This window comes from Kogia breviceps, chromosome 10 (assembly GCF_026419965.1).
Source record: "Kogia breviceps isolate mKogBre1 chromosome 10, mKogBre1 haplotype 1, whole genome shotgun sequence".
NCBI classification, from domain to species: Eukaryota; Metazoa; Chordata; class Mammalia; order Artiodactyla; family Physeteridae; genus Kogia; species Kogia breviceps.
Genome location: NC_081319.1, coordinates 85,075,063 through 85,096,912, shown reverse-complemented (window position 1 = coordinate 85,096,912; position 21,850 = coordinate 85,075,063). Strand labels below are relative to the sequence as shown.

The 21,850-nt window shown below is 49.8% G+C and overlaps 2 protein-coding genes across 4 annotated transcripts; one reads left to right on the top strand and one right to left on the bottom strand.

The window, feature by feature from the left end:
* Positions 1–4,486: 4,486 nt before the first annotated feature.
* GNL1 (G protein nucleolar 1 (putative)) lies at positions 4,487–13,000 on the bottom strand. The gene is made up of 12 exons (XM_059075804.2): positions 12,429–13,000; positions 11,847–12,012; positions 11,345–11,481; positions 11,029–11,180; positions 10,841–10,912; positions 9,653–9,860; positions 9,410–9,505; positions 8,806–9,000; positions 5,849–6,027; positions 5,608–5,770; positions 5,229–5,369; positions 4,487–4,851 (listed from the first exon to the last, which is right to left on the bottom strand). Exons 1-12 carry the CDS (start codon positions 12,499–12,501, stop codon positions 4,601–4,603), a joined length of 1,833 nt encoding a protein of 610 aa, XP_058931787.1. The 5' UTR covers positions 12,502–13,000; the 3' UTR covers positions 4,487–4,600.
* Positions 12,639–18,854, top strand: PRR3 (proline rich 3). 3 transcript variants are annotated; one of them, XM_059075810.2, is made up of 5 exons: positions 12,639–13,150; positions 13,639–13,767; positions 14,503–14,565; positions 16,996–17,286; positions 17,571–18,854. In XM_059075810.2, exons 2-5 carry the CDS (start codon positions 13,662–13,664, stop codon positions 17,675–17,677), a joined length of 567 nt encoding a protein of 188 aa, XP_058931793.1. In that variant the 5' UTR covers positions 12,639–13,150; positions 13,639–13,661; the 3' UTR covers positions 17,678–18,854. The 3 variants fall into 3 exon arrangements, with proteins under 3 accessions (XP_058931793.1, XP_058931791.1, XP_058931792.1); XM_059075808.2 differs by having other exon boundaries at positions 12,907–13,150; positions 13,521–13,767; XM_059075809.2 differs by lacking the exon at positions 14,503–14,565 and having other exon boundaries at positions 12,972–13,150; positions 13,521–13,767.
* The last annotated feature ends 2,996 nt before the right edge of the window (positions 18,855–21,850 follow it).

Here is a 21,850-nt window from a genome sequence, read left to right as displayed (position 1 = left end):
GTTCTCCAGTGGAGCCAAAAGATTCTCATTTATGATATTTCTGAAGACACATTAAGAAACATGTTCAAACTTTGATATCTCTATTCAAGTTTGGCTTTAATATTTTATTAAAAATTCTTGAATTTGTAAATATTAAAACACTGCAGTTTACTATGGACACAAGAGTGACAATGAACTAACAATAAAATCAAAGTAGAAGCTAAACTACTTAGAAGCAATAGCAACTCCATAATTCAAAGATAATTTAGACAGGTAATTTTAAAGAGTTTGTTTAATAAGGCTCAAAGCAGCCGCTCAGCCTGCAGTGATGCTGCTCCACCGGCAGATGGCGCTGCAAAGCGTCTCAGGTGCAGCGGGAAGCCCATTTACCAATGGCTGTCGCAATCTCAATTACTTGAACTGATGAGTTCATATTATAATTTGTTTTATTAATTATTTTTACTGCTTATTGCAGTTACTCTTATACTACTTACTAACTGGTACAGAAGTGTTTTAACAACGGGTTGAGCAGTACCAGTGCAAACCGGCTGAATGTCAGCGCTGTTTCCTCCTATTACGACAGAAGCCACCAGGCTCCTGCGGGAGGGTAATCCCTGCACCGGGACTGTCAGTGCCACCCCCGCCTGCTCTCCAGGGCTTGTTCCATCACTAATCCCCACTTTCCTGCATTTTCAACCTTTCCTCCTCCACTTGACCCTTCTAAACAGCCTGTGAAAATGTTCAAAACTTTAAAAAACTGTTTTCCTCGATTTTGGATACTCTGCTCTCTCCGTTTTTCTCTCATTGCAAACACAACCAAACTCCTTGAAAATTATATCCTTTTCTCCACTGCTTCCACTTCCTCCCTCCAAATTATTCCTCAATCCCCTGACATCTGGGAATTCTGACCTCGCCTGTCCAATGGAACTGTTCCCACCAAGATCAGCAAGGCTTTTTACTAAACCCAGTGGACACTCTTCATTCTTATCATCAATCCTCAGCAGCATTCTGCACTGTGCCCTTCCTTCCTCCTTCCTTTAGCTTTCAATGCACCACATTTCCTAGGTTTTATCCTGTCTGCTGGTTCCTCTTTCCCTGCCCTCCCTTTTATATTCTCCATGTCCTTCCTCAGCCCACTTCTCTTCTCACGCTACACACTTTCTGTGGATGATCTCAGTTACCCTCCTCCCACCTATATGTTATTGACGCCCAAATATCTGTGTGCAGCTGCACCTCTCTTCCCCCAAACCCCTTAATTCTGGTTTCCATTCTTTCTCTGGGATCTCTGCAAAAGCCTCTGATCTCTCTCCCCTTTCCAAACCAGTCTCCACACTCCAATCAAAGTGACCTAAGGCACAGATCTCTCCTTCTTGGTCTCAATGCTCCTCTGGATAAAGCCTTAATCTTTAGCATGTTGACAAGGCCCAGTGAGAGCTGACCCAAGCCTACCTCTCCAGCTTCACCTTTCGCCACTTTTCCCTTGGACCCTCTGCCCCTGCCATGCTGAACAAGTTAGTCTTCCAAAATTGTTACGTGTTGTTCCTTGTCCTTTGCTGTCCCCTCAGGAATGCTCTTTCCCTCTCAATGCCTGGCTGACTCCTGCTCAGTTTTCAGGCCTCAGCTTGGACCTCTGTTCCTCTAGGAGGCTTCCTCTGACTCACCAAGACTGGCCCCTGCTGGATGTTCCCATAGCAATTCTTTACCACAGACCACTGATTTTTTCTGTCTTATATAACTTGCTATACAATCACAGCTCCCAACCCTGTCCTCCACTCCTTTCTGACCAGCATCACAAGACCCTTCTATATGGAGCAACCACTATCCCACAGGATCCTGTTCCACCCTTTTCACCTTTTTTTGTAATTATCTATTTAATTGTTTCCATAGTCCAATAAATTGTGAGCTCCACAAAGGACCATTTCTATGTCACTTACCACTTAGCAGTGACTGGCAAAGAGTAATTACTTGACAAATGGACAAATGTTCGATTGGTGAATGAATCCTTGGGGTGATTATAGTTCTACCCACCTTACTTAGTTATAACTCAATAGGCTCATTTACAGCAATTCCTTTATAACTTACATATGCTATGGAATTACTGTATTAGTGTCTGGCTGTTCTATTCTTGGAGGGGAAGGTCTATGCCTTACTCAATTTTTTTTGTCCCAGAACTCAGCATGCCTGACACACATTGTTTTCAACCAATTTTGTTGACCATATCAATGATATGAGAAATAAAGAAACAGAGGCCCAGATAATTGAAATACTCTGGACCACACACAGCTACCTCGTCCCAGAACCAGGACCGGAACTCAGTCTAGAAAAATGGAAGCTCGGAAGAAGTTGTCCAGCATCTAAAAGCAATTCCAGCATGAATGAGAAGCACTAGTTTCTCACCATCAAGAGACTGGCCAGAAGCTGTGGGAACTCCCACAGCCTGAGACCTCCATGGTCAAGTATCTCCATAGTGGATGTGACCCAGGAGGGGTGTGAGGACAGGGGTCCTGGGTATTTCATCATGGAGGGGAGACTGGACCCCTGGTTTCCTTTGTCCCTTTTAGTCAGTTTCAAGCTCAGCCTCAGGCAGTGGTCTTCGGTTATTATTTACCCTTCTCCTCCCAAACCTATTTGTTGCTAAGATAGTTCTCCCAATGTTACTTTCCTACAGAGTGAGTATTGACAGGAGCCTGGGCAGAATCATTTACAGTCGGCCCCTTGGGGATGTTAGAGTTGCCTCCTTCCAGGTCTTCAGCATGAAAATCCCCCTTCTCAGCTTCCCTTCCAGCACCAGGTCTCAACTTTCACCCCCACCCCCAGATCTCCCAAATGCCCCTGGTGAAACTCATGAGAGCAAAAGATAAAAACAGTGAAGAGAAGCAGCACAGAGGCAGGGGTACAAACAGAATTCTGATTTTTCTTTTCTCCACTTTTTGAGATGATTCCAACGTCCCCAACCCACCTCTAGCAGCAGAGAAGTCCCCTGAGCTTCCCTGATCATCATGAACCTTCAAAGGATGCTGAGTTGGGGTCCTCTTTCTTCCATCAAAAGACCCATCCCTGAGGGTAAATAGCCCAAGATGGGAGACAGGTGGGTTTTTCTCTCCACTGAAACTTTTTCTCTTTTACGGCACATTTTGGGCAACCTTCATGCATATTCACATGCTGGTAGTATTTAAACTTTGCATTGGAGTGCAAATTCCAGGATTTACGCCCTCACTGGGACCAGCGGAGGGGGGAACTGGAGGAAATGTGTGGCCCAAACACCTCAGCCTCTTTTGCTCCTGGGGTGACAGGGTCTCTGCTGGAATTACAGAAACTGGCCCAAGACCCAGAACCTGAACAGAATGCTTTAGAATGAAGAGAGGAATCTGGTACGCCCTCTTCTCCTCACCCCTACACCTAACGGCTAACCTATCAAACAACACTTTTTGCTACCACCAGACCCAGACAACATTGTGGCAGCCAATAAACCAAAGCCTATTCTTCCTTTTCTCCAAGAATTAAATCTAGGAGTCCAGCTGCTTGCTTGACAAGGGAGAAGTACAGCAAGGCCTAAAGTGCCCTGACTCACAAGAGACCTGACCCCTGCTGAAATGTGCCTGACACTGTAAGCCAGCTAAGAACCTGCACTGGGTCTCCTTGGCTCCATCTCAAACCCGGGTAAGTGGGATTCAGGAAGCTGGCTCTGTGCCCTCCCCTATGAATCTAGTACCCCCTAGTGTTACAGGCTTTTAACTAGTTAAACTTGACACTGCACTCAAAGGGCTCTTCTGCTCAAATCATAAATGTGCATGCTACTTTTTTGCCAGTAATTAAGACTACTCATACACGTTTAAGTAACATTTTCACAAGCATCGAGTCTTAACTGAATACCTCCATCAACAGGAAGTTCTAGAGTTATACTATATGCTAAGGATTTGGAGGACATTATACTCCCATCTTAATCCAAAAAGCTAGGTGCCTGATTAATGGGGTCTTGATCACAGCCAGGCAGTATATTTAGGTCAGGCCTGTTTGTGCAGCTTTATATGTTCAGTGCTTAGCGTAAGTCCAGACACACAGTCAGACCTCAATAAATATTTGTTGAATTTGAATAAATCCTGTAAATATCTCACTTGGAGACGTCAGCTGTGACATCTTCTCTTACTGCTTCTTCTCCCAGAAGCTCCTCGTATAACCCAGGTCTGACAGCAGCGGGGGTACAGGGGGCTGCTCCAATCCCAGAGGGACTGACACAAATTCCCAAAGGGGGCTGAATTTAGACCAGGCCTCAAAAGCCTGAAGTGGCCTCCCCTCCCCATGCTGATGATGGGGTTCCTAAGGTGCAAGTGGGGGAGTGAGCAGAGGAAGCGGGTTTCAGGCCTTAGAACCCACTGGATGAACTCCTAAGAGAACTCTTCCTTTGCAGAGAGAATGCACGAAAAAAGAAGGGAGAAAAGCAGCGGAGCCTCCCACAGCTGTCAGCCTGAGACAGCTGCTCTCACCTCAGTCCATCTGGGGAAGGTGCTACAAAGCAGACAATCTTTATTCACAATTGGGGTGGCAGACGGGAGAGACCCCCAGGTCAGTCCAAAAGCAAAGATATGGGCGGGGAATGGGGGAGATGGCGCAGGGCAGGGACTCAGCACTCGTCCTCGCCCAGCAGGGCGTAAGGGTTCCGGGCGGCCAGGCTGGACCCTGGAGCTGAGGTTGGGGTGTCCTCATCCCCTTCCCCCTCCTCATCCGCATCCCGGTCCTCCTCTCCCTCCTCCTCACAGGAGCTGCTCAGCTCTTCCTCCTCCTCCTCCTCCTCCTCCTCCTCGTCACCTGCTGGCCCCACCCTGCCCTGCAAAACCACCAGCTCCATGGTCTCTGGGTGGGACTCCCAGGTGCCTGGGGAACCAAAACAAGAAAAAGAATGGAGAGTTTTGAGCAAGAAACTAATGCCAGGCAAAGATGGGGAAGAGGCAAAGACTAAGAATAACAATAACTTTTATAGCTGCTGGCATTCATTTGTTCACGCATTCATTCAACCTCTCATGTACTGGGCACAGAACAGAAGCTATGCACACATTAACTCCAATCGTGACCACCACCTTGCCAGGAGGCAACTAACCACCCTGGTTCTGTAGAGCAGGAAGTCATCTCAGAGCTGCTTAGTAACACAGAGCTGGCCTATGGGTACAGAATCCGAGTCCTCACACCTACAAAGCCCACACCTTTTTGCCTCCATCACAGCAGGGGATAGGGAAGAACACTGGCTGACTGACCTTTCTGCTCGCTGTAGCCTGGGGGCTGAAAACACAGGCTGAGGCGGCCATCCAGTGCCAGCCGCAGGAGGCTATTGGCCGCTCTGTACACATCATTTCGGGCCGCCTTGGCTGTCTTGTAACCACGTTTCTCTGCCCAGGCTGGAAGGAGAAAAGAATGGGGAGGGAAGACCATCAACCAGGCCCAGTCACCATCATCCCACCCCTCTAACACAGTCCTTCCTGTTTCCCCCAGAATATTCCAGGCCCAAGATCTTGCTGGCCCTGAGACAGAAGCCTAGGGGTGACTGGCCAGCTGCTCCATCGATGGCAGGACCTCTGAGGAAGGAGAGGAAAGGAGATAGGGCAAGGGGAGGAAAGCCAGGCGTGTGGAGCCCACCTTCACAGATGTCCCAGGCACACCACGGGTGTTCTGCGGAGGGGTCCTCGGCCTCTGGGTGGCGCAGGTGGAGCAGGGCCTGCACAGGGATCCGGGAGGCCAGGTAGCCCACGGCGGTGTACGGCTCCTGGATTTGGGCGATGGGGTAGACCCCTGCCAGGACCTGAGGGTAAACAAGAGCACTCAGCACCTTCCTCCATCTCCTGCCTTCTCCCCGCCTCTGGCCCCTCTGCCCTTATACCTGCAACTGCCTGGGCAGAAGCGAGGGGAATATGAGGCCTGGACAGTCACAGAGCTTCACGGAGGGAGTGAGAAAGTAGGTTTGAAAGTATCGGGTGTGGCCTGGGGTTCTGGAGACACTCACGACCTTCCGCCCCACCAGCCCGTTGATCAGTGAGGACTTGCCCACATTGGGGAAACCTGAGGAAGACAAGGAAAATTAACACCTGACAGATCCTTACTCTGTGGCAGGCAGGACGCCGTGCTATAGCTATAGATGAACAGAGAACTAAGGTGCAGAAAGAAAGAAAGGAAGCGGTATAACATTGCAAGTTACAAATCAGACTCTGGGCTGCCAGGGCTGAATCCTGGCCTCCCCATTTACCTAAGCTTTGTGACCTCATGCCAATTTACTTAATTTTCTGAGTCTCTGTTTCCGCATTTTACAGAGCAGATACCTCCAATCTCAGAGTGGTCAGGATGAAATGAGAAACAAATAAAATCGCGTGGCACTGTGTCTGCAGTAGTCTAAGTGAGACATGCATCTCATGATTATCAAACTTTTCCAAGGAGAAGACTGAGAGCCAAGGGGCTCACTGCCACTCTCTTCATGACCACCACCTTCCACGACACATCTCCTCTACAGCACTCTGGCCTCCCAGTGCCAGAATCTCCCTCCCAAAGGTTTCTTCCATCCCACCTCTGTGGCCTTACCCTGGACCTGTCTCTTCACGCCTTCCAAATCTCACCTGCAAGCACCCCTCTCTCTGCCCTGACATCTCGTCTTTCCAGCTCACTTATTCTGGTCCCTCCATTCCAATAAGCCTCTGACACTGACTAGCTTGGGAACAGTAATCAATACCCGACTCATGTTCTCACTTCCCTTCTTATGCAACTTAGATTCCGTGATCCAGCTCTACAGCCAGTCCCCCTCATAGACAGTCCACTCCCTGGTCCCGCCTCTCCCCTTCTTCTTAGTCACCTGACAAAACTCCAACCCTGTAAAATGCAACTCTGGCCATTCAGCAGCTAACTAGGGCTGGGCAAAGACGCACCATGGTGCTGACTGCACTCTGTTTACAACCCACTCAAGTACAGTTGGCCCTTGGTATCCACAGAGGATAGGTTCCAGGAGCCCTTGTAGATACCAAACTCCCTGGAGGTGCAAGTCCCTTATATCAAATGGCGTAGGGCTTCCCTGATGGCGCAGTGGTTAAGAATCCACCTGCCAATGCAGGGGACACGGGTTCGAGCCCTGGTCCAGGAAGATCCCACATGCGGTGGAGCAACTAAGCCCGTGCGCCACAACTACTGAGCCTGCGCTCTAGAGCCTGTGAGCCACAACTGCTGAGCCTGTGCACCTCAACTACTGAAGCCCGTGCACCTAGAACCAGTGCCCTGCAACAAGACAAGCCACCACAACAAGACGCCCACGCACTGCAATGAAGAGTAGCGCCTGCTCACTGTGACTAGAGAAAGCCCACGCACAGCAACGAAGACCCAGTGCAGCCAAACATAAATAAATAAATAATTTAAAATATAAATAAATAAATAAACAAAATGGTGTAGTACAGTTGGCCCTCCGTATCCACGGGTTCCTCGATTGTATCTCCTTTCAAAAGGGGGTGGGGGGGCTTCCCTGGTGGCGCAGTGGTTGAGAATCTGCTTGCCGATGCAGGGGACGCGGGTTCGTGCCCCTGTCCGGGAGGAGCCCGCATGCTGCAGAGCAGCTGGGCCCGTGAAGTCATGGCCGCTGAGCCTGCGTGTCCGGAGCCTGTACTCCGCAATGGGAGAGGCCACGGCAGTGAGAGGCCCGCGTACCGGAAAAAAAAAAAAAGGGGGGGGGTTGGGGGGGTTGGGGGGATAAGACTCTCCTTTGACAACCCCCACCAGCCTCATTCCTCTCTCCTCTTTAAAAGTTTTACTGTAAAGTGCCACAACTAGAGAGAGAAAACCCGCACGCCACAACTAGAGAGAAGCCTGCGTACCACAACTAGAGAGAAGCCCGTGCACCGCAATAAGAGATCCCGCATGCCGCACCTAAGACCCAACGCAGTGAAAAATAAAAAAAAAAATTTAATAATAAATATTTTTTAAAATAGGGAAGATTCTCCTTAGACTCAAAGAGTTAAGACCCAGAAAGAAACTGACACTTCTAAGCTACTACTATAATTTAATGGTCATTCTATGATGGACTAATTACCACAACTAAAAAAGCTAATATGTAAATCATATAACAGTGCCTGGTTCACAGCAAGCGTCACATAGATGTTAATTTTTAACAATTATTATTATTACTATTATCACTATCTGTCAGGCTTTGTTAGGCTCTCTCTACACTATTTCCTCCATTCCTCTCATCCATTCTTTTTTTAAAAATATAAATTTATTTTTATTTTTGGCTGCGTTGGGTCTTCATTGCTATGTGCGGGCTTTCTCTAGTTGTGGAGAGTGGGGGCTACTCTTTGTTGCAGTGCGTGGGCTTCTCATTGAGGTGGCTTCTCTTGTTGCGGAGCATAGGCTCTAGGTGCTGCAGGCTTCAGTAGTTGTGGCACGTGGGCTCAGTAGTTGAGGCTCGTGGGCTCTAGAGCACAGGCTCAGTAGTTGTGGCACACTGGCTTAGTTGCTCCACGGCATGTGGGATCTTCCCAGACCAGGGCTCGAACCTGTGTCTCCTGAATTGGCAGGCAGATTCTCAACCACTGCGCCACCAGAGAAGTCCTCATCCATTATTTTAATTGAGCACCATCGTCCTCATTTTTCAAATCAAAGTCACTAAGACTGACAGTGGGTAAATAACTTGCTTGAGATCAATACGCTGAGAAGTAGAATTTAACTCAGCTGTGCCGTGATCCTTCCACGATAGCAGACAGCCTCCTCTGCCCTCAGAGACCCTGGAGCCTAATGGGACCTCTTTTCCAAATATTGAAACCCTGTGCCTCCTAGGAGGCCGCCATGCGTGGGCCGCCACTTCCTTACCCACACAGCCGATGGTCACCACCCCGTCCTTGTAGCGCTCCCGTGTGGGGCCTGTTGGCTCCATCGCTGAGTCAGTCTGCTGCTCCACCAGGACGGCCGGCCCGTCCTCCTCTTCCTCCTCCTCCCCGGAGCCATTACCCCAGGTGGCTCCGGCCACATCCCGGGCAATCTTCTCCCGCCAGCTGCTCAGGTCCACTGCGCAGGGAAGGAAAGAAGAAGAAGGTTCTTCCCAGGGCCACTGTATACGATGGCACGGCCCATGCACTGCACAGCTGATGTAAGTGGCGCCCTCTGGATTGGGTAGGGCCAAGCTGCGCAACAGCGACTCTCCCCAGTCTTCACTTGACTCCACCCCGGAATCGGGTGCATTTCTGAGTTTCTGAAAAGCACTGGCAACACTGAAAGCAGCAAACCACTGGGGCTCCTGCCTCCCTGCTGCCTTTCTTGTCCCACCAAGTCAGGCTGCTCCCTCTCCCACCCCACCCCATGGCCTCTCACCTGAGTCCATAATAGAGGGACTGACTTTGGGAAAGGCGATCAAAATGACTTGGGGCTTTGGGTCTCCCCCATGGCCTCCCACAGGTCCCTTCTAAGGGGCACATACCTTTCCCCGCAGTGATAGCTTCACAGGCTCTCAGCAGCTGCTCCGGCCCCAGAGCCCGAGTCCATCCTCTCCCCCGCCTCCGACTCTTCTTCAAAACTGAGATCAGAGGGCACAAAAGCGTGAGCACACCCCATGTGGCTTATGTACCCCCTCTCTCCAACGACCCTCAGGCCCTAGATCAGGTCCCCCTTTGTCCCTTGCCACCCCACCTCTCCCACGCTGCCCTCCTCATTGCCCACTCACCACTGCTAGGGTCCTGTGGGGTGCGGGGATCCCGAGGAAAAGAGGTGAAAAGAACAATGTGGAGCTGGGGATAGTGTTGATGGAAATAATGCTTCCAGGCAACCACGAGAGCCGGCGGGGCCAGATCTACCTTGTTCAGGACCAGCACCAGGGCCAGCCCTAGCTCTCCAGTCACGTACTCATAAAGTGCTGGTGGGAAATTCACAACCTGGAACAGGGATGGTAAGAGGAGGGAGTGATGCGAGGTCAACCCAGAGTTCTCTGCCTCCAGCTCCCCACACAGCAGGCACAGCTTGGAGACAAGACCCTGGTGAAAGCAGATTCTGGGGCAACAAGGATAAATCAGCCAAACCGAACTAGGAAGACAAAGCAGGCGTAAGTAACACCTATGTGTTTATCTCTGGGGGGCTTCCTGTAAGGACTGATTAGGAATGGAAATGAGCTAAAAAGAAGACAAGGACACAGAGACCCCCAACACACTGGGCTAAAGGCTGGGATCACTCACAGGGCCAGGGGTTGGGATAGAAATTAATATCTATTTTCACATGTACACAACTGTTTACATGTGTACACAAACCTGTGTGTGCACGCACACGTGTGCATGTTTGTGTTGAGCATGTGTATCTGCATAAGTGAGCATGTGAATGCACATGTACATCTGTGAGTATGTAGGAGTGCGTGTGTACATGTTAAGGACCTCCAACCTAAAGGTCCACACAGACTCCAGACCTCCCTTTCTCCCACTGGAGGACAACAGTGAAGTGGCACAGCCAGGTCACACAAGGGCTGCCTAGCAGCAGAGTCTAGAGCCTTAACCACTACCCTAGCATTCCAGGCGAGGACGAGTTCTGTAGTGACCGATATGACAGGGAAGTCCCCTTCATAGAATCCCCTGGAGCTCCACACTGGGACTTTCTATTTAGCCCTAGTGGGCTAGGAAACAGGATGTGCATGCAGTTTTCCATCAGAGAAATAAAGGAGAGGAGAGGCAGTTGGCCAGGGGAGGAGTGACAGGCTCTGACGCTGATGAATAAAGACTGAGTTCCTGACTGCAGACATCAGGATGGGGTAGAGGAAACTGGAAAAGAAGAGATTACCTCTCTGACTCCCAACTCCTGCCTCTGCCCTTTACCCGGCAAGAATCATCCCCCCTCCTGCCCCTTAACCACCCTCATCCCCAGGACTCACTGGATGTCGGATATCAGTAATTAGCAGAACAATGTCAGACATCTCTAATACTCGCCACAGCTGCCTCCACGTCTGAAAGACAAGGTCAGTGGAAGAGAACCTGAGCCCAGAGTTGCTCTCCTGCATGACCCCAGACCAATTTGACCACGGGTGACTATGTCCCACTCCTGTCCCCACTCTAGTCTCACCTCCAGATTGTGCTCAAAGTAGCTGAGTTTCTCAGAGGTGTAAGCCCCATGAACCTTCCCAAGATACTCCTGGAAGCTCCGTTCCTCCTGGCTCATCAGTTGCTCCTTGGACATCTCATAGCTCCAAGGAGGACGTCGGGGAAAGTCCAGGACTGAGAAATCAAGAAAAAATCCAAATAAGTCTGAGGATAGTTTCAGGACTGAAGGGTGCATCCATCCCAGACCCCTCTTCCTCCCGGTCAGCTCTTACTCTTCCAAACTCCTTTCCCCAGCCCACAGCCTGTCCCAAGCATCCAGGCGTTTAGCTCTCACTCACCGGAGCCGGGCTGATAGACCTCCCAGATGTCCAGCACCAGCAGCTCAGCACTGACGGGCTGTAGCACTTGCTCCCGGGCTGCTCTCTTTCTCCTCTCCACCTCCTCCCGGCTGTCCCGTTCAAAATGCAGCCGGTATCTACAGGATAGGGACCACACCATCCATCACAAACCTTGGCCACGAATTCCCCTCTTGGGCAGGCAACTTCGCAAAGCTTTCACTACAGAGTTCAAGTCTCCCCTCTGAGTCGGCCCCCTCCCAAACCTCTTTCACGCAACAGCAGGCCTTCCCCTAAGTCTCGCCCTTCTGAAAGCCAAACTTTCTCCAGCCCGTCTAGAAGGGAAGATTGTGGACCGCTCCGGTGACCCAGGGGCCCGCGGAGGACCGTGGCAACCCAGCCCCACCAGTTTCAAGCCTCCCCCAGCGGCAGCAGGCTTTCCCCCAATGCTCTGACTTCCGGGTAGGCGGGGAAGCCCGGGCCAGAGCCCCCTGTCCACTCTCACCGATTTGGGTCATAGCCTCGTGGGCCCAGCCCCTGGGAAGGCTGCTGGTTGAGCCTGCGGATGTGATGGGTCACAGACTCCCCGTCCGAGGTGTCGGTCTGCTCCTCCCGCCGCTCCCGGCTCCCGCTGCGGCTGTTGGAACTGGATCGCAGCCCATCTTGAAGCCCTGCGGGGAGGAGCCGGTGACGCCAGGGCTGGCCAGCTCTCCCGGGCCAGAAGACCCCCACCCGGTCGGCCTGGCTCCTCCCCACACCACCCCAGTCTTTTGAGGCCGGGCCCTCCCACCTACTCTGCTTAGGACCCTCCCGGATGTGCGTGGGGGGAGGCACTCCTCCTCCAGGGATCTACTGGGATGACGGCCCGTTGGAGCTGGAGGGATTCCCCTCCCCCAACTCTCCATCCTTCCCCACCCCTTCCAGATGTAGGGGGCTGGGGTGAGGGAATCCCCTCCGCGGTCGCCCACGCGCGTCGGCGCGCGGCCACCACCCCCTCTCACGCCTCCCAGAGGTGAGGCGGGCACACCCCTCCTCCCAGATGTGCGGGAGTCCGAGCCCCGCCCCCTCCTCTGGCTCCCGCACTGACCTCGCTTCCGCTCCCGCTTGTCCTGCAACTGCTTCTTCTTCTGCTTCACGCTAAAAGGCTTCTTCCTCGGCATGGCCCGGACCAGTCACCTGGCCCGCCCTTCCCCGAGCTCCCGCCGCCTCAACTGACTCCCCCTGGGCCAGCCCCGCCGCAAGGGCCCGGGACACTGGAGGGGGCGGGACTGGAAGGTGACGTCAGCGGGCGGGCCAGGCCGATGCGCCCAGGCGGCGCGGGTGGAAGGCAACCAGGGGGAAATACAGTCACTTCCCACTGGGAGCGAGACGAGAGGATGATTCGGGGTGGGCTACCTGCACGTGAGAGCCAATGGAGCTGAGAGGGCGCAGCAGCTGCTATGAAGGAGGCGCGCGTGGGAGGGTCGGGCTAACTTCGTCACGGACGCTACCAAATCGCGTTTGGAGGAGGGGGGACGCGTGTCATCACTACCTTGCGAGCCGGGGAGAAGCTACCACTCACCTGGAGGGGGCAGTGGAGCGGAGGGCGGGTCCTACCACCTGCGGGATAAAGGGGCGTGGACGCGCAGAAGCTACTTTACCAATCCTCCGGCTGGACCTCAGAGGAAAGCCGTGACTGCGCGTCCCGGGAAGGAAGCCAAGTTGATGGGTTACACTGGGAACAGGGTGAGAGGTCTTGAGGGGCGAGTGGTGGTCTGGAGAGCCCTGGGCGCCGCCCTGCTGGGACCCAAATTCCTCGTGGGAACGATGGTAAGCAGCAGGTTTATAGATCCTAAGTGCAAGCGCGCGGCCGAGGAGGGAAACCCAGGTGGAACAAGGATTTTTGGAGGGAGGTCATAGGGCACGAAGTTGTGCCTGCAGCTGTTACCATAGAAACCGGGGACCGGATGTGGCGATCTTAGGGTGCGACAGCCGTCTTTTCTCAGGCCTTCTGGCCCGAGAGCCTATCGACTCTATGGCACACTATGAGGAGCCGGCTGTAGGGGTTTTTCAGCGAGGGGAGGAGCAAGCAACTTTTTCCAAAGCGTTTATAGAAACGCAGCAAAAGAAAGGTTTGAGATTGCTGCCATGCCTGGCAGAGACTGAGGGAGGCGGCTGATGTGAGAACACCCGCACAAAGTTTCCCCGCAGCCTTCCGGAAGTGAAATGGCGGGAGCCTCACCTTCACTGTCCACTGCCCCCCCGGAAGCGGAAACAGAATCTCAGCGTGCCCCTTCCTCACTGCCCTCCAAATCCAGCTGCAGCCATTGCCGCAACCACGATGCCGAAACGAAAGAAGCAGAATCATCATCAGCAGCAGCCGCAGCAGCAGCCCCCACTGCCAGAGCGGGAAGAGACTGGAGATGAGGAGGATGGGAGTCCCATCGGTGAGGAGTCCGGGAGTTGTGTGCACATGCCTGTCAGCCGGCCGAGGCGAGGGGTTGGGGGCTGAAAAGGTGCGGGGGAGGGGGCTCCAACGGAAGGAGGAAGGGCTCACGCGCTGGGGCTGGGGCTGGGGCTGGGGCAGGGGTTGGGGTTGGGGGAGGCCTGGCTGGGATGGAACACTAAATGAGTTCTTTTACTTGAGCCCTCAACTTCAAACCAGCCACTAAACCTTTCTAAAGAAGGCAGGGGAGAAGATAAAGAACTCGTGTGCGCAGCCGCAAAACGACAGGGGAGAGGGGCCCTAGAGAGGTTGTAGGTTGCGATGACTGGGATGACAATTTGTGACCAGACGTTCAAGGGGAATGTGGAAGTGCAGCCTTCTGTAAACTACTCGGAGGTGGAGTAGGGGGGAGAGCTATCTGATTGGCCAGCAGTGAAAGAGGAATTGGATTACCTCTGGAATCACTTGGGATCTTTTGGATAGCAACAATGTAAGGGAAAGAGAAAGTTTGTAGGTATCCTTCCCTCATTATCCCCCTTGACTTGGCTGAGTCTCCACTTTGCAAATCCTGAAAACGCTTTGGAAATAGATGGGGTGAGAACTCATAACACTGCTGAGAACATACCTGGCTTTGCTGGTTAGATTAAGAAATGAGTAATAGAAGAAAAACATGTAAGAACAGGATCATCAGTTTTTTAGTGCATTCTGATGACCATATTTTCATGTCTGCTCTTAGGACCACCCAGCCTTCTGGGCCCTCCCCCCATGGCCAATGGAAAGCCTGGTGACCCCAAGTCAGGTGAGGAGGAAGGGGCCCTGATCCTTTGATTAGGTCCTGAGAAGGGAGCAAGGGAGGGACTAAAACTCAGAAAGGACTTAAAATTAAAAGATCAGGAATTTTGTACTTAAATGAATGGAGAGATGTTGTGTATTGACAGCCTGGAAAAACTCAATGTTGTAAAAATGTCATTTCTTCCCAAACTGACCTGTAGATTCAGTGCATTCCCAATTATAATCCCTACGGTGTTTTTGTAGAAGTAGACATTCTACATTATTGTATGGAAATGCAGAGGATCAGGGTGAGAGATTGCAAAGATAATCTTGAAGTGGAAGGGCTTACTGTGAGTATCAAGACTTATTGTAAACCTGTAGTAGTTGTAACAGTGTGGTATTGGCCCAACAATAGACATATAAATCAATAGAACGGCGTAAAGAGTCCAGTAACAGGCTCACACATTGGCCATTTCATTGATGATGAAGATGGAACTGAAATAGTGGTCTTTTCAGTAAATGATGCTGAATTAATTGGATATTCATGGGTAAAGAAATAATTCTAGAAAACAAATATATTTCATGGGCTTAAAGTAGATGAGAGCTTTTAAACAGACAACACACACACTAACCATAAAGGAAAGATAAACTGAATTATGTTAGAAAATATGAACTTCTATTAATCAAATCACACCATTAAGAAGTTAATAGGAAGCCACAGATTAGAAGATACTTGTAACAAATATAACCAATAAAGAGCTCATATCTTGAATATATAAAAACTCTCTGACAACCTGTTAGAAAAATGGGCAAAAGACCAGAACAGCCACCTGATAAAAACTGATCTCTAAATAGCCAAAAACATGAATAAAAACTCAACATCATTAGTCATCAAATAAATGCAAGATAAAAACACATAAGTTTGAAACTGAGCCCCTTGTGTACTGTTGGTGGGATTATAAAGTGGTGCAACCACTATGGAAAACATTATGGAGATTCCTCAAAAATTTAAAAATAGAACTACTGTATGATCCAGGAATTCCACTTCTGGGTATTTACCCAAAAGAATGGAAAGCAGGATCTTGAAGAGGGATTTGCACACCCATGTTCATAGCAGCACTATCCACAGTAGACAAGAGATGGAAGCCGCCCAAATGTCTGTTGATGGATGAATGGATAAACAAAATGTGGTATAATCATATAATGGAATATGATCCAGCCCCCAAAAGGAAGAAAATCCTGTAACATGCTACAGCACGGATGAACCTTGATGCCATGCTAAATGAAATGAGCCAGTCACAAAAAAAACTGCTCTATGTTTCCACTGATCTGAGGTATCTAAAGTAGTTAAATTCATAGAAACAGAAAGTAGAATGGTTGTTGCCAGGGGCTGGGTGGAGGAGGGGGAAAGAGAGTTGTTTAGTAGCTATAAACTTTCAGTTTTGCAAGATGAAAAATTTCTGGAGATCTGTTTCCAACAAGATGAATTTACTTAACACTACAGAGATGTACACTTAGAAGTAGTTAAGATGGCAAATTTTATGTTGCATGTTTTAACCACAATTTCAAAACAAAACACCGCTTTTCACACTCACCAGAATGGCAAAAATGAAAAAGATCAACATTACCAAGTGTTGTCAAGGAACAACAGGTTGTCTATGGAACAACTGCTGGTGGGAGTGGGAGTTGGTACAACCACTTTGGAAAAAAAAAGTTTGACTTCCTTAAACTTGAGCATACATATATTTGAGGACCCAGTAATACGTCTACTACGTATACACTCAACAGAAATGAATCTGTGTGTGTACCGAAGACGTGTATAAAAATGTTCATAGCAGCATTTTTCGTTATAGCCCCACACTGGAATCCACCACAGTAGAATGGCTAAATAAGTTGTTGTATGTGCATGCGATGGGATACTACACTGCAATGAAAATGAAGGAACTCCTGCTACAGGCAACCTGGATGAATCTCATAAACATGATGTTGAGCGAAAGGATCCAGACACAAAAGAATGCAGACTGTATGATTTCATTTATGCCAAGTTCAAAAACAGGCAAAAACTAACCTATAATGCTAGAAGTCAGGATAGTTGTTACTTTGGGGGAGTAGGGTGGGATAGTGGAGGAGGAGGGGCACAAGGGGGTGGGGCTTCTGAAGTGCTAATAAGGCTCTATCCCTTTTCTAGCCTGTGTTAGTGGAAGCACAGGTGTGTTTACTTTGGTGATGATTGAGTTGTGCACTTAAAATTGTGTATTTTTTGGTATGTATATTGTACTTCAATAAAAAGTTTTTAAAAAATCAGGGCTTCATTATCTGTATTAAGCTGGCCATTGATCACCTTTCCATGTTTCTCTCTCTCTTGCTCTCTCTCTCCCTCTCCCTCTCTCCCTCTCCCTCCCTCCCTCTCTCTCTCTCTCTCTCTCTCTCTCTCTCTCTCTCTCTCTCTCTCTCTCAGCTCTTCACAGAGGTCCTCCGGGATCAAGGGGACCAATGATCCCACCACTGCTGAGTCTCCCACCTCCTCCCCGGGGCAGAAGCCCAATTCGGGGAGGCCTAGGCCCCAGGTCTGGCCCATATGGTCGTGGTTGGTGGGGGGTCAATGCTGAGCCTCCTTTTCCTGGACCAGGCCATGGGGGTCCCTCCAGGGGAGGCTTTCACAAAGAGCAGAGAAATCCTCGAAGGCTCAAAAGCTGGTCTCTTATCAAGAATACCTGCCCACCCAAGGATGGACCCCAGGTTATGGAAGGTGAGGTCCATTTTTTTATGCCTGCACACATTGAACACCCATCACTCCCAAAGGGACCTCATGTCCAGAATGCCCATGGCTCTTCTTCTTTGGGCTGTCCTTTGTCCTTTTAAAATAGGAGTAGCCCTGAATGTTTTTTCTCCCAGGAGAAAGACTACCATTCCATCATATCTGGAAATGGTAGTGAGTAGGAAATCTGACTGCCTTCTCTATCTCTGCGTTTTGTTACATTTGTTTTCTTTCTTACTCGCATTTTAAACTGCCCGGTTTTCGCTTGTTCACAGACAAATCTGACCGCCCCGTCTGCCGACACTTTGCCAAAAAGGGCCACTGTCGATATGAGGACCTCTGTGCCTTCTACCACCCTGGCGTAAATGGACCTCCTCTGTGAGACTGTGCCTTCCCATCCAGACTGGAAGGAGCCCTCTGACTTGGCGGCCATATACTTCCCTGTGGCCCTGTGATAGCTACCACGAGGCTGTTCACCTGCCGCCCTCAGTCAGTGATGCCCAGCTCCATCGCCACCTCCCCCACTCGGGGTCCAGAGCTGTGTTCCGTGACTGGTGCACGGTGTGCACTCTTCCTTCTGATGCAGCCTCCAGAGACTCGTCTCCGGGACCCCATCTTTGCTCCATTCAACTGCCTCCTGGATCCTCTTCCCCCTCGCCAGCTGACTGCAGAACAGGAAACCTCTTTGGTGCTGTTTCTTGCGCATCTGTCCACCCCGCCCTGGGTAGCGCCCTGGATTCCTGAGAGCCCTGGAGCAGTTTCCTACCATTCCCTTCTCGCTGCTTGTTTTAAGTCCTTTTTATGTGACACCCCCTTCCCCCAGTGTTGTCAGCTGCTCTGTGACACTCACCAGCTTGTCTGACCTGGGGTCAAGTTGGGATGACTGGGGCAGAGTCACTCCTGAGAGGCCACGTTCCCTGCTTTTGGATTTTGTAGTTTCTGCGTCAGTAGCATGATCTCCACCGCTATGGTCTGTGATCACTGTGCTTTGTGAGACTGTGCATCCCCTCATAGCCTTTCTCAGCGTCCATGGCATTTTTGTGACTTCCCAACGCTAGAGTGAGTTTTTCTGCCAAAATGCGTGGGGCCGTCGGTGCCCTCTAGACTTTCCCCACCTCCCAACGTGGGAGAACTGAAACTTCCACAGGGCTGCCTGCCTGGTCCTCCCCATTCTCCCGGTATCGGTTTCTCTGGGTTTGACACAGGCCCGAGAGATGTCCTCTACCCTATCTCCTCTCCAGCCCGTTTTAGTTAGACTATGTCATTGTGAGGCCACCAGCCCTTTCGTTTGAATTCTGTGAATCTCCACCTGGTCTACCTGTGGGTGGAACTTGGACAGTACTGTCGCCCTCTTCCAGCCTTCTTCCCTTGCATCCCTGGCACTGGTTGTTTTCTGTGAAAACGGCAGTGAACAGGTTCAGTTTTGAACTGGCCCTGGGGAAATGGGTCAGGAGTTGTGTGGGCAAGAGGGAGGGATGAGAGCCGTTGGAGAACTGAGAATGAATTTTTTTTTTCTTTCTAACATGTTTTTATATTAGTAATAAATGCAGCGGAAACAAGCATTTTCTTTAATCCCTGTGTTCCAGTCATCTCCGGAGGTGCAGGTGAGGCTGTTCTTCTTGGAGTCAGTTTATTCTTCATTTAGTTCATATGCAGTGTTGCTAGAAGTTTCTTCCAGTCTGAGGAAACCAGTGGCGTCCCATTAACCTATGGGAATCAACACGACCAGGTTGCATTTTGTTCAAGGGTAAAGTTCTGTTGAGAGAAAGGAAAGGCCGGATATCCATGGAGTAATTTTTAAACATTTTACCTGCATTTATGGTTTGAGGTTTATGGAGTGGTAATGACGAAGCAATCTTTCAACAAATATCTGTAGTATGCGTGTGGGTCAGGCAATGTACTAGACGCTAGAGAAAATGGAGAGCCAAAATCAATGAATTTTAAATCTACCAGAGGAGACACATTAGTGAAAAAGTCACCAGTATGCGTGAAGTACCTGTCAGAAGTGCTATTAAGAAGCGAGACGGGGACTTTCCTGGTGGCACAGTGGTTAAGAATCCACCTGCCAATGCAGGGGACATGGGTTCGAGCTCTGGTCCATGAAGATCCCACATGCTGCAGAGCAACTAAGCCTGTGCACCACAAATATTGAGCCTGCACTCTAGAGCCCGTGAGCCACAACTACTGAGCCTGTGTGCCACAACTACTGAGCCTGCACACCTAGAGCCTGTGCTCTGAAACTAGAGAAGCCACCACAGTGAGAAGCCCCAGCTCGCGGCAACTAGAGAAAGCCCGCGCACAGCAACAAAGACCCAATGCAGCCAAAGATAAATTAAAAATAAATACATTTATTTTTTTTTTTAAAAAGTGAGGCGTGGTGGGGGAGCATGTAATAAACGGAGTCTGGGGAGATGGCAGGTGAGACCAGCTCTGAGCACAAGCAGGAGGTGAGGCGGGAGAGCAGAGTCCAGGCAAAGGCGTTGCTAAGAGGAGATGGGAAGAGTGAAAAGTGAGAAGGAAATGGAGCTAGACCACTCAGGACCTGGCAGAACATGAGGATTTGGCTCTTAAGACAGAAGCCTTTGAAGAGTTTAGGCAGGTGAGTATCATAGATTAGATTGGTTTTTCAGAAAGGTGACCTCTATGGAGCTGGCCAGGCTTGGAAGTGGCATTAGCAAGTTACGTGAGCAGTCCGAGGGAGTTGGTGGTGGTATAGACTTGGGTAGCGGAGTGGGAGAAACGTGAACATTTGGAAATAAAGAGACCAGAATGAAAGTATTTTAGGTTTCCCAGGGTCGGGTCGTTCTGGCTCGCATAACCAAGTGCTGTTTGAAAAGGTATTAGAAGAAAACAGGCAGGATGCCACCAGTTTGCTTTTGGAATGGTTGCATCTGAGCTGCCTTTTAAGACATCCAAGGAGAGAAAGTAAGTAGTTGGATATATAGATTTGCTACTCAGATTAAAACTAGAGACATAAACCTGAGTTACCTGCATATAGGTAGTGGTTGAAGCTATGAGCGTGGATACATTCATTCACTCTAAATATTAAGCACCTATTATGGCCCAGTTATGAGTTTTAAGTTCAGTTGTAACAAACCAAAATTAGTCTTAAAGCAAGATAGAAGTTTATTTCTCTCACAAGTCAAGAAGTATAGTACAAGGCATGTGTGACAATCATGCCACCACAAGGTCCTCAGGTATTCAGAACCCCTGTTCCCCCCAGCTCTCAGCTCCATGATTCTTGGGGTCAGACCCTCCTATTCACAGTCTGCAGTGAAAATTCTAGCTCACTTATCCATGCTCCAAGCCTCAGGATGGAGGAAGGGCCGAGGAAATTACCTCCAAGCTAACATACCCTCTTTAACTTACACATCACTGGCCATAAGTTAGTCCTGTAGCCAATCCTTGGCCCCAGTGAGGCTTGAAAAGTACTCTTTATTCACGCGGCCATGTACTAAGCAAACTCTTGGCCCTTCAGCAGGTAAAAACATTAGAGGGGGATGAACATCCTCTACCAGTGCCTCCCTGCTAGAATTTGGACATGAAATAGAGAATAAAATAGTAAAAGTGTTAGTGCCCTCCAGCCAAAGACCACACAGGAACCACCTCTAGTTAAACAAAGCTGGGTTTATCACCTGCAGAGATCTCACTAACAGAGGGTTAGGAGTGACAGGATTAGGGTTTGTGTTAGGTGATTTGGGGGAAGATTCAAGGAAGTGGGGAATCTAGATTGAGTGCTCCCAGGAAGTGGGAGCAATTCTATGATTTCACATTTTAATACAGTCATCCCTCGGTATCTATGGGGAATTGATTCTAGGACCCCCTCATGTGCCAAATCCAAGGATGCTCAAGTCCCTTGTATAAGATGGCATAATATCTGCGTATAACCTGCACACATCCTCTCCTATACTCTGTCATCTCTAGATGACTTATAATACTTAATACAATGTAAATGCCATGTAAATAGTTATAAATACAACGTAAATGCTATGTAAGTAGTAGCTGGTATGCAGCAAATTTAGATTTGCTTTTTGGAATTTCCTGGAATTTCTTTTTTCCCCTCATATTTTGATCCTAGGTTGGTTGAATCCGAATATGTGGAACCCACAAATATGTGGAACAGAGTCTCCTCTGGGGGGAGAAGTGAAACATGGCTGAAGCTGTAACTGGCAAAAAAGCAGCCACTACTCATTTTAGCTGAGAGGGACCTGTTTAGAATTTATGGTTTGCATAGTAACCTCGTTTCTGTCTGCACTTACGCAAGATTATAGACTCTGTCTTACTTCATCACAGTCACAGACTGGCCTTGTCTGGCATGGGTGTTCTAAGGTTATGTTCAATGTGAGAGCACTATGGCCTAGATGTGAGGGCCAACCCAGCTCTTAAAAACACCAAGGCCGGACTTCCCTGGTGGTACAGCGGTTAAGAAGCCACCTGCCAATGCCAGGGGACATGGGTTCGATTCCTGGTCCGTGGAAGCTCCCACATGCTGCGGAGCCACTAAGCCCATGCACCACAACTCCTGAGCCTGTGCGCCTAGAGCCCACATGCTCTG

What these genes read in the sequence shown, in the direction of transcription:
- GNL1 (XM_059075804.2), bottom strand. Translation starts at nt 12,501, where the DNA reads ATGCCGAGGAAGAAGCCTTTTAGCGTGAAGCAGAAGAAGAAGCAGTTG. An exon ending in CAAGCGGGAGCGGAAGCGAG is followed by an intron (nt 12,013 to 12,428) that starts GTCAGTGCGGGA and finishes TCCTCCCCGCAG; the next exon opens with GGCTTCAAGATGGGCTGCGA. An exon ending in GGTGACCATCGGCTGTGTGG is followed by an intron (nt 6,028 to 8,805) that starts GTAAGGAAGTGG and finishes TGTCTTCCTCAG; the next exon opens with GTTTCCCCAATGTGGGCAAG.
- PRR3 (XM_059075808.2), top strand. Translation starts at nt 13,046, where the DNA reads ATGGGTTACACTGGGAACAGGGTGAGAGGTCTTGAGGGGCGAGTGGTG. An exon ending in GGAGGATGGGAGTCCCATCG is followed by an intron (nt 13,768 to 14,502) that starts GTGAGGAGTCCG and finishes GTCTGCTCTTAG; the next exon opens with GACCACCCAGCCTTCTGGGC. An exon ending in GCCTGGTGACCCCAAGTCAG is followed by an intron (nt 14,566 to 16,995) that starts GTGAGGAGGAAG and finishes TCTCTCTCTCAG; the next exon opens with CTCTTCACAGAGGTCCTCCG.